The 11518-nt window shown below is 36.5% G+C and overlaps 1 protein-coding gene across 1 annotated transcript; it reads right to left on the bottom strand.

Annotated features, from left to right (window-relative positions):
- Nucleotides 1–202: 202 nt before the first annotated feature.
- Nucleotides 203–1343, bottom strand: LOC113329243 (protein rtoA-like). The gene is made up of 2 exons (XM_026576207.1): nucleotides 1182–1343; nucleotides 203–839 (listed from the first exon to the last, which is right to left on the bottom strand). Exons 1-2 carry the CDS (start codon nucleotides 1242–1244, stop codon nucleotides 495–497), a joined length of 408 nt encoding a protein of 135 aa, XP_026431992.1. The 5' UTR covers nucleotides 1245–1343; the 3' UTR covers nucleotides 203–494.
- Between the last annotated feature and the right edge of the window lie 10175 nt (nucleotides 1344–11518).

Below are 11518 nucleotides of genomic sequence, written 5' to 3'. Positions count from 1 at the left end.
AATCAGATTACTAATTTATAGTGAGGGAAACCAAGAAAAGCTCGTTATGTTTTAATTTCTCACAGTGGGATTGTATACTTACGTTCAGCTATGCCTCTAGGCTCCACACAATTACATTCACAGATTTCCTCGAAAGAAATTAATTTGACATCAGTGTTCGCTTTATCTCCCATCAACTTTCTAGATACTACCTCCGTCCCACTAGTATTATAATTCTGATTTATAACTCTGAAGACGTACATATTTTAAACCCTTAAGACTACAAATCTATCTGTTATCCCAATTGATAAAAAGGAATAACTGAAAGGAAGAACATGGGTAAGTTAAGATAACATAGTTACACAGGTTATTGGTAAGGAACTGTGTTCTCTTAGGAACCAATTCTTTTTTATTTAATTCTACTTCCTCCTTCAGACTCCACGTTGATGATAAATTGATAACTGCGAGAATGCTAATGCACCTGCGTATTCAGTCGCCACTGCGTCCAAGCACATTTACACATGGGGCACAGTTATGCCACCTAGGGGGGGTAAATTTAGGCCACCCGTGTTACTGTTCACAAGCCCATTTACACCACCTGTGTTGCTGTTACCGAGTGCAGCTATGCTACCAGTGTTGCTATCTCCGAGCAGATTTAACCCACCAGTGTTGCTGTTCCCCAACACGTTCACCCCCTTTGTGTTGCTGCCTCCGAGGACATTTACGCCGCCTGTGTTGCTGTCTCCGAGCAAATTTGTGCCACCAGTGTTCTTGTCCCCAAATAAGCCACCTGGGTTGGTATTTCCGAGCAAGCCACCAGTGGTATCCCCGAGGCCACCAGTGTTAGCTAACAAATGCCTCTGTATATATTTATTAAACATTTTTGTAAGCATAGATAAAAGCAAATTCTGAGAATGCCAAATTTTCATACATTAACACGAAAAAAAATAAATGAAAAAGAGATCGCCGGGTGGATGCAAAACATTTTCAGTTGGATCACACCCTAGGCCGGCATTGTGTTCGTCACTTTAATTTCGTACGACTTCTCAGAGAAGTTTCCTACTTCCTTTGTTTATTAGGCTCTTTTTTTCTATCATTATGTGTTTAATATGGAGAAAGGTCTTCTTGTTTGAACTATTACAAATACATTTTCTCAAATGTTTCTCTAGCAGTACATACTTAGGGAGATTAAGTATACTTACACCGTCGACAACCATTGATGCTGTCATCATTATCACAACAAGAAAACAAATACTCTTTGCCATTTCTGATTATCTGAGGCTGAGGCGCCGAGCGACTATCAATTAAAGAGAAGATAACTTAATTGGATAGATGATAGAACGAATGTATTTGAGAGTACTTCCTTGTATTGAATCCATAACATGCAATGCTAGTCTATTTATAGAAGTAGCCTTTCAGGTTCAATTGGACCATTGAAGATATTTTAAGATATCTCATTGCTTCATGATAACTATAAAAATGTATAAATGCGTCAGATTCTAGCTACTTTAACAGTAACATGCAAGTGTTTTCCTTTTAGGTTCATGCATACAATATTTTACCGAGGGGTCTAAATTTACGTACGTGACTTGTTTCCTTCCACTCTATCCGATGAAAAATGCACCTACCATCCTAGAAATCACATCATACGTAAAATTGTAGTATTTTCATAACATGCAAGGACTAGACAATGATATTTTGTTCCTATCTACTTGTACATGAATATTTTCTACTGACTTTAGCCCAAGGAAGACAAATTAATGTCGGTACCTATATCGGATTATTAGGCGGTCATGACAAATAACTTAATACTTTTAGATTTTATTCTAAGCTCAATCGCATGTCGCAGTCTTGGTCCAACCGGCCAGTACCTCAAGGATAAAAATTCAGGCAATCCCCTTCTTTCCTCCAGTCCTGTATGTTCTTCCCACAGACTTACAAAATCATAATCTTCCTTTCAGCTCATTCTTCACTTTGAATATTATTTCCACGACGGCTAAGAATTGTTAGAGTGGGCAAAGAATTATGAAATGCCGACCACAATATAAAACTTACCTTTGGAAGGGATACAATTCTGCCATAAAAATCTATAAATCTGACAAGAAATGTTGTCTCTCATATTCATTAATTGTCTTCAACCTTTTCTGTTCGATATTTAGTTAGTTTGAACTTGATGCCATTTTCGGATGTCGACATTTACATTTTTCTTGTTTCTAATACCATGCAAAATTGCAAATTGCAATGGGCTTATCTGATCCTCTTCCCTTTTCTGTACGTAGCTAGTGTGACCTTACAGGTTTTTTTGGTTTGTGTACCGACAACTATTGCCATGACTACATTGAATATGCTGAGCATATGAAAATGGTTTTGTATATAATGGCATTTCTTCTCTTATGGATAATTAATTTTGTTGACTGGAGGCCACTATGGGATGCCCAGATGCTCAAACTCATTTCTCAGCGGTAAAGCTTATGCCGCGCAGCAGAAAAATTGGCCAGCAGTATTGTTTTCACAAAATTGGTCAAAAAGACCAAAAGCAAAAATTCCTGGGTGAAATAGATTTCCAGATTTTGATACGTTTATATGCACAGGAATCAAAAAGATACTATTCAAATATTCTGTTTGGTTATTTCACCCAGAATCTTGCCTCATATTATAACAAGACTGACATATATGCCCCCATCTTCTTCCCGGATGTTTCTTCATCATCATCAACGGATTTTCTTTCCGAATCGCCGATATAACTAGACTGGTACCGTAGCGATACAATTTTGGATCACCATCGGAAGAACAATCACCTTCATCGCCACCAGGAGCTCATCCAATGGATGCTCAACTTGTGAAAAACGAATTGGATTTAAGAGCAAATGCGCAATAACCGATGATGATGAATATAACAACTGAAAGAAGTTGTTGCTGCTGAAAATTGATGATGGATGGTTGAGAGTAATAACGTAATTAATAGTTTCAATGCGTTTGGAATTTGGGTTTTGGCTGGATAATATCGGAGAGAAAGTTGGGTTTGTTTGGAAAAGATTCAAATTGATGCTTCCGTCCAGTGGTGGTGAGAATAATCATACAGACAATCAGATTTTAGGTATTGGTACAGATGTGGGGAAGTTTGTGCAGATATCATGAAATGGGTTCCTCATTTGTGTGTCAATAACAATAATTACGTTTGTTGTTATTATACCTATCCTGAAAGACGATTTGGATTATGGGTTAGAGCAGCCATATTTTGAGGCTCATGGGTTAGAGCAGTGGTGGAAAGAAGATTTGGAGCTTCAGCTGGCTATCAACAACAGTCAAGTCTTTGTATTCGTAACCGGCACTAGCACCACCTAGATAAATTCAGTTTCATCTTCGTTTAAATCGATATGAAATTGGTTTCCTTCTTCATAATTTGACAAACAAATATTTTCGTAAAGATGTATCTGGTTTCATCTTGCATGGGAAAATTCAGATACATAGGAAAATTCAGATACATCACAATTCAAACTAGATGAAACTGGTTTCATCCTGCACACTTTTAAGAAAAATTAGGTACATCACAGTCTAAAACAGAATGAAACCAGTTTCATTCTACATATTTTGGTCAAATCCAGATATGCCAAAATTCAAACTAGATGAAACTGGTGTCATCCTGCACACTTTTAAGAAAATTTAGGTACATCACAGTCTAAAACTGAATGAAACCAGTTTCATTCTACATATTCTGAAAAAAAATCCAGATACGTCACATTAAAACTGCAAATTTTAAGGAAAATCTAGATACATCATTGTCTAAAACTGAATGAAACCAGTTTCATTATGCATATTCTGACGATAATCCAGGCACATTACAGTTAAACTGGATGAAACTAGTTTCATCCTGCAAATTTAAAAGAAAATCTAGGTACATCACAGTCTAAAACTGAATAAAACCAGTTTCATCCTGCACATCTCACATAGATATTTACTCGTTGCACGAACATATTCTTCCTTAATTTTTCTTCATCTTCAAAGGCGCAACTGTGTAATGATTTTTCAACTCTTTGTTTGATGCCTTTCAATAAAACATAACTTTTTCTTCTTTTTAGTCCGAACAAGTGCATCTAGGTATAGCAATTCAATCAATTTTGTAAACCGGAATGTATACAAGAGGCATCTAGGTATATGAATTCAATCAATTAAAGAAATTTTAATTTAATTATCAGGGCATTTGAAGAGAACAAAAACTGTTGATTATTGTGGTGGTGACGATGGTATCGTTGTTGGTTGTGGAGGAAGATAATGGACGAGTTTGATGTTGTTGATGATGGTGGTAGTTCCGATGATGGTGGTGGTAGTGTTTGTGTGGCTGGAGATGGTGGAAAACGATAAGTTGATGGTGTCGATAATGGTGGTGCTAATGTTTGTGATTGTGGAAAAGATGATGTTGTTAATGGTGTTTCAGGTGGAGACATGTTGAAGATATAGAAGAGATGATAATGGAGAAGGAAGAGATGTATCGTACAAAAAATAAACACGGTTTATAATTGTCCGTTTCAAAATTGTGTGGCTACTGTCCATTTCACCCGGACTATAATCTACTCGTCCATATGAACCGGAAAAAGTATTTTTCTGGACAAATGACCCATTTTCTGTATTGTTTTTCCCTTCGGTGAAGATATTGCAGCTACGTTCTCCTTCTCTACTACTTTCTTTGTAATTTGAATTTATTTCGAATATATTTATGTGCCACGACAAGTACTTCTGCCACATTGAATACATTGAGAATAAGAAAATGGTCTGTTAATATTTTATCTTTTAATTAAAAATCGTTTGCAGTCGACATAAATAAATGTGGCATGTAAATGTAATTAGTCATTGCATTTGTATCGGATTAAGAAACCTTAATTTCCTTCCCGTTTCTTTCTCCATCTATATATTCCGCAAGTTAAAAACGATTCTATGGTTATCGTTTAGCTAGGAATTTTCCAGGTAAGGTCCAAGTGGGATTGGGATAGGTGTTACTCCCATTGAAATTTCTCATTTCATTCCACATGATGGTCAGAAAATATATATCAGAAAAATATCTTTATAGTAACAACAAAAATATCAAAAAGAAAGTCTTCTTTAACATGCAAGTGTCCTGTTAGCTTCATGCATTTAAGTGCTACTGCCTTCAAAGACAAAACATGTTTAATTTTGTATGACCCTAGCTCCATGAGTCCTGGACTCCAGGGCACAACCGTGACCTCTCATCACCTGTGAAACCCTTTTTTTTATTAATTCTTCACTGTAGCAAAAATTAATTTATTTTTGGGGGAAAAAGGTTAAAATTCTTGTCAAATTCTGTTGAAATATATGGCACACATATTAGCCATTGAGGTGATCGAGGTGGTGAGTTAGCTTTTGGTTCATTGAACGGACGTGTGGAGAAGATATTTACAAGACCAAGTCATGCATAAGATTACGCATTCTAGCTATTAACTCCTTTATTCTAGCTGGATAAGTTAGTTTACCTAGTCAATGTATTTTGCTACTCTAGGTTTATTTTTGATTCAATAATCCTATAAATAGGACTCGTCATGTAACTGTAATATTATCCCAGAATCATAAAACTCTGGAGATCAATAATCCAATCCACCCTACGGGGTTCTGTCAGTGGACGTAGGCGTTAGTGCCGAACCACTTTAATTCTCCTGTCTCTTTTATCTTTGATTTAGTTTTGTCTAATCGATGATCCGTCTCTATGATACCCATAATTTATTATGGTATCAGAGCGGGGAGATCCGCTCAGATTGCTTCCGCTTTCTAATTATTTTGCTGTCATTTTCATCTATTTTATTTGGACTAATCTTCGATAATAGTCTATATTTCTATAGATGATTTATATTCGGTATTTCCAACAGAGTTATCATCAAATAACTCTTCCTAATGATCGTTTCTATCATCATCATGAGTTTTGTTTTTCATTATGTCTATGGGTATCTATCTTTGGACGAAAATCTATGTTTTTCTTCCGGTATTCAAATTTTGCTTACATCTAAATTTTTCCTTTTCCTTTCTTAAGCCGTCAACAGTAAAGCAACGATAGCATTCACGACTTTACATATAAGATTCGTGGGTTCTGTTATTATCTTCATCAAGTTCCTTTTGATGTTGTCTTATTCACATTACTGTATGTATGCTTTCAAGTCTATCTGTTGTACACATGAAGATATAGCTTTTGAGTCTTTGCCGTACACATAGACGTAGCTTTTTGGTTCATCTTTTCCAGGAAGATTTCCATATTTAAGTCAATCCCGAAAATATCTCCATTTTTCGGAATTCTTGCCAAAGTCTGTTAATCGATTAATTTGAAAATATTTTCCATATTTTCAGTATATATCCTTAATAAATAATCATCTTTTCTTTCGGAAAATTTTCGGATCAGGAATTTATTTTTTATGAGAATATATTCTCTCCTTTAATAGCATGAAACTCACTAATGGTTGCCTCTATAGCTATTGCAGTGGTTATCAAATGAAAGAATCGTGTTCATCGATAAAGCAGTCTTTTTTGTTCTCATGCAATGTATAAGAGGCTGTATAACATTCACCTTCGCGAAAATCCTTTGGTGATTGCAAAGATGTCATTTTTATCAACAACTGTTTCCGTCAGTATTCAAGGCCAAGTTTATTCCATGCCCGCTCATATGTTGAGTGTAAGTTTTGATCAAAGTAATCTCTTTGTACTTCTGTCGATACTCATCGACTCTGCTTTTATCCAAGCTAATTCTCATAATCATCTCTAATGATTCTTGCCTATCAGCTGTGGATATAGTCTGCACCGTGAGCTGTGGATATAGGCTGCACCATCAGTCCATAGTCCATGTACTCCTTTTCTGTTAATAGACCATACTCCTTTTCTGGTTTATGGAGTTCCAAACACTACAGAAATCCTTCCTTTTATTTTGCATCACAGATCACAACTATTGCTTTTATTTTTAGTCTAGTCCAAGACTAAAATAATTTTTCGAGATCCTTGTTTTAAATATCATGGGTTCGAATATATTTTCTGTTCGTAATATGTCATTATCTCACACCTTTATTAAGGTTTCTTCCTAATACCTAATGACTCTTGCGGATACACAGTTTTTTGTTTTCTGTTAATAGACCATACTCCTTTTCTGGTTTAACCCTTGTCAATTGGAGGAAGAATTCATGAAACAGAAAACTCTCTAAAGCCTGTGAAGGTAACAACTACTGCTCAATACATCAAATTAGTTTTATATATCATCATTGGTTTGCAAATTCAGGAAACTATTTGACGATCTCTCAATAATTTTATGAAGCATGCAAATGCTTATATGAGTTATCTCTAGGTTTAGCTAAGCAAACCTAATCATCATCCTATATCTTGTTTACCTTTCCGTCTGCAATATATATTTTTTTTGCTACATACTGACACAAAAGATTTTTGGTTGGGTTATCAACAATAGTGGTACTTCCGTTTCTCAAGTACTCACTAACACCATGGAGTTTAAGTTATCTGGATATACACTCACGGCATGAAGACCGTAAAAAAAAAAATGATGAAAAGAAGATCACGAAGATCATAAAGTTCAACTGCTGCGGTCTAAATACGTGAATGAAGCATCCATGCCATGGTCGAAGCACGTCATGCAAAGTTTAAATTACAAGGTTTGTTTTCAAGATATTGTCCAAGTTGCACACTTCATTTCTCTCCGTGTCCAACTTGACGGGGGGTGTTGAAATATATGGCACACATATTAGCCACTGAGGTGATCGAGGTGGTAAATTAGCTTTTGGTTCATTGAACGGACGTGTGGAGAAGATATTTACAAGACCAAGTCATGCATAAGATTACGCATTCTGGCTATTAACTCCTTTATTCTAGCTGGATAAGTTAGTCTACCTAGTCAATGTATTTTGCTACTCTAGGTTTACTTTTGATTCAATAATCCTATAAATAGGACTCGTCATGTAACTGTAATATTATCCCAGAATCATAAAACTCTGGAGATCAATAATCCAATCCACCCTACGGGGTTCTGTCAGTGGACGTAGGCGTTAGTGCCGAACCACTTTAATTCTCCTGTCTCTTTTATCTTTGATTTAGTTTTGTCTAATCGATGATCCGTCTCTATGATACCCATAATTTATTAAATTCATTGAAGAAAGGGGAAGAAAAAAATCTCAAATAAGGGTGCCCAAACCCTTAGCCCAAAAAGACTAACCCCAAACACAAACCCCCAGTAGCTTTTATCATTTTCCAGTGAGTCACCAACTCAAAAGGGCAAGTTAACCGGTTTAGATTAGAACTTCTAATATCAGGAAGATATAGACTGTAAAATTTACAATTTTATTGATGATCTAACGATTGATACATCAGACGCCATTAGGGTTGGCATCTTTGTTTTGAATCTTGAATTCCCACTATTCTTGGTTGTTGAATTTTGATGACGTGTCACAGGTAAATGAACGTTGAATCATGTACACCCATTAAACTAAGCCTTATAACCATCTGATCATCTCTTGCTTTGTTTTTCTTTTGGGCATTACTCTGCTTTTTTTCTTTCTTTCTTTGTCTTCCCAAGGTATCAGTAGTTCCAGATTGTACCCATTTTAGCTTGTAGCCTTTAAGTAATAGTCGTAGGTCAAGATTTTCCTTGCAAACTTACACTACAGAAGTAACTGATTAACATATTCTTCCTCCTGGCCTGGCAAAGGAAGCATTGAGTTTCTAGAATGTTACAACCTCTCCTGTTGAGGTCATCAATAACTGGTATTGCATTTGGAATGGCTTGCCACTGTTTTTAAGTTATGGAGATTCCAGTGGTCTGGTTTTTTTTTTTTTTTTTTAGATTATGCTACATGAACTATTTGGTGTTTCCGTGACAAGGGTAAACCGCCCATGTAGACACCCTAGAGGTAGAAACCGTATGCCCTGAAAACTGAAAAGGGGTCTCGTTTTAGGGGATATTGGGTCACGAAAGTAGACCCACTAAAAAATTGACAAGTTAATAATTTTGTTAATCAAATTGCTCGACAAGCTTTAGACATTTTAGTACGCATTATCCATATTCGTTATTGACATGGATGCAAAGAAGTAACTGAAGGATAGAAATATATAAGGAACATGAGCAAGCTAGCTGGGATTAAAATATTACACACACGTTGTTAGTAGACGCTCTCTTAGGAACCATTTATTTCTTATTTTCCCCTTGCTCTTTCTTCTAGCTTCACGTACGATAACAACGAGAGAGCTAATGCACCCGCCTATGTCTCGCTGCTCGCGTCTGAGCATATTTAGACATGGGGCAGGTTTATGCCACCTGGGTTACTTCCCACAAGTGCATTTACACCACCTGTGTTGCCGTCTCCGAGCAGATTGACACCACCTGTGTTGCCTTTCCCCAACACATTTACGCCGCCTGTGTTGCTATTTCCGAGCACATTTGTACCACCTGTGTTGCTGCCCCCAAGTAAATTTGTCCCGCCAGTGTTACTGCCTCCAAGCAAATTCGTACCTCCTGTGTTGCTGTCCCCAAGCAAATTAGTGCCACCTGTGTTCTTATCCCCGAATAAGCCACCTGGACTGGCACCCCCGAGCAAGCCGCCAGTGTTGGCCAACAAATGCCTCTGAGTAATTATAAATATTTGGTAAATATGAGACGAAATTCAGATTTAGTATGCCAATTTTCGTACATTAACATGAAAAAAAATAAAATGCAATTGCTATTGGTCGGATGGATGCAAGGCAATTTCAGTCGAACTAGGGGAGGCTGGTGGTCTGATGTTTGTGTGTATGATGACCTCTCGAAAAAGTTTCTTACTACCTTTGTTTCTTGCATTTATATATATTTCATGTGTTTCATATCATATGCATGTGACAAATGCATTCTCTCAATATTTTTCTAACATGACATGATTCTTATAGGAAGATTAAGTACACTTACTGCGTCGACAACCAATGACGCTAGCGTCATTATCGTAACAAGAAAAAAAAACGTAGAGTCAATGCTCTTCCCCATCTCTGATTACCTAAATGATCAACTGATACAACTATCTCACTATCAAAGAGAAGATAACTTAATTGGATAGGTGATCGAATTTGTGAGGTCTGTAGTATCTACCAATAACAATTTTACGTCTGCTATTTATAGAACTTCCGTTTAGGTTCATTCGGAGTAATGACGTACAATTCTGATAATTAGTTGAAGAATAGGTAGGTATTTTGCCTTTGGATATTGAAAATAATATTTCTTAATAAAACCGCTAAAAGATGTATAATGCATGATATTCTACTTTAATGGTTTGCAAACTGTTCATGCATCCTAAGGAGTGGGTCTAAAGCAACATACGTGACTTGTTCCCTTCCACTCTCTCTGATGATGGCAAACGCTATACTAAATTATATCATCATCACATGCAAGAGTCAACTCACACTTATATGGACTGCACAAATATATCTTCTTCCTATCTACTTGTGAATGAATATTTCCCCTCTGGCTACGATGGGAGTGGTACCATGCTATGAATATGGGTACCGTCTAGTCCTCCTCAACTTGAACTTAGTTTAGGACAAGTATATTTTGTTGTGTCTTATCTACTTGTACATGATCGATGCAGTTATAGTAATTATTGTTTTTACTCCTAGCTAAAATGCAATTACAATCATAACCATTTCATTCAAATATTAATCCACGCTAGGCATGTCATCCTGTTTGAAAAATGCGTGAATATTTTACTGCAAGTTTCTCAGAAAATGTTTGAATTGTTGAATGTCGGTGAAGAGTTTTTATAAGAGCTCATTTTGGATTCGGTTTTTGTTCTGGTCATGTAATTAGTTCGCAAAGGATTAATGGTTTCTCGGCCTTGTTTTATATCCCTTGTACAGTTGTACTTGAAATCTATGCTTTAGAAAACAAGCTTGCAATTTCATATAACCAGATTTATATCTTATCTGGTAATACACTAGTCTACCCATTTCGATCGATAATATTAAAAGTAAGAGTGTACAAAATACCGTGAGGTCTTTTCTTGTAAGGCTATGGTGGTGCTTGTTGCTTACTTTTTGTTATACTAAAGGCGGGTATAACTAAAGGCGAGGCGAGCCCCCCGTGTTAGGTGTCTTATTGTGACGTGCCAGAAATTAAGGCGTGCTGCATTGTGCCATAATTGAGGACGTATTGTGATGTGCCAGAAAATTAATCTTGTTGTGCCGTAATTGAGGACGTATTGTGATGTGCCTCAAAAGTAATCTCGCTGTGCCGCGCTGTGGTGGATACAATAAAATTATGGTGCCAACGAGTTTCAAATTGGTAATTTGGCTTTTCTTGTTTATTTTCAATATACTATCCTAAAGTATGTATAAACGGGGCTAGCTCTCACCTATAATCTTTGGAATGTCCCGTGAATGATGGTGCCATTTATCAGATAATGTTGATTATGTTCTTCGGATGTCATCTTCAGTGTATTTGTCTGTCAACTGGGGTGATGGGCTATTTTCATTATTGTCTTCAACTTTTTCTGTTCAGTATTTAGTTAATTTCAACGTGATGCCTTCT

This window comes from Papaver somniferum, unplaced genomic scaffold (genome assembly GCF_003573695.1).
Source record: "Papaver somniferum cultivar HN1 unplaced genomic scaffold, ASM357369v1 unplaced-scaffold_115, whole genome shotgun sequence".
Classification (NCBI taxonomy): domain Eukaryota; kingdom Viridiplantae; phylum Streptophyta; class Magnoliopsida; order Ranunculales; family Papaveraceae; genus Papaver; species Papaver somniferum.
This window is presented reverse-complemented; position numbering and strand designations above follow the sequence as displayed.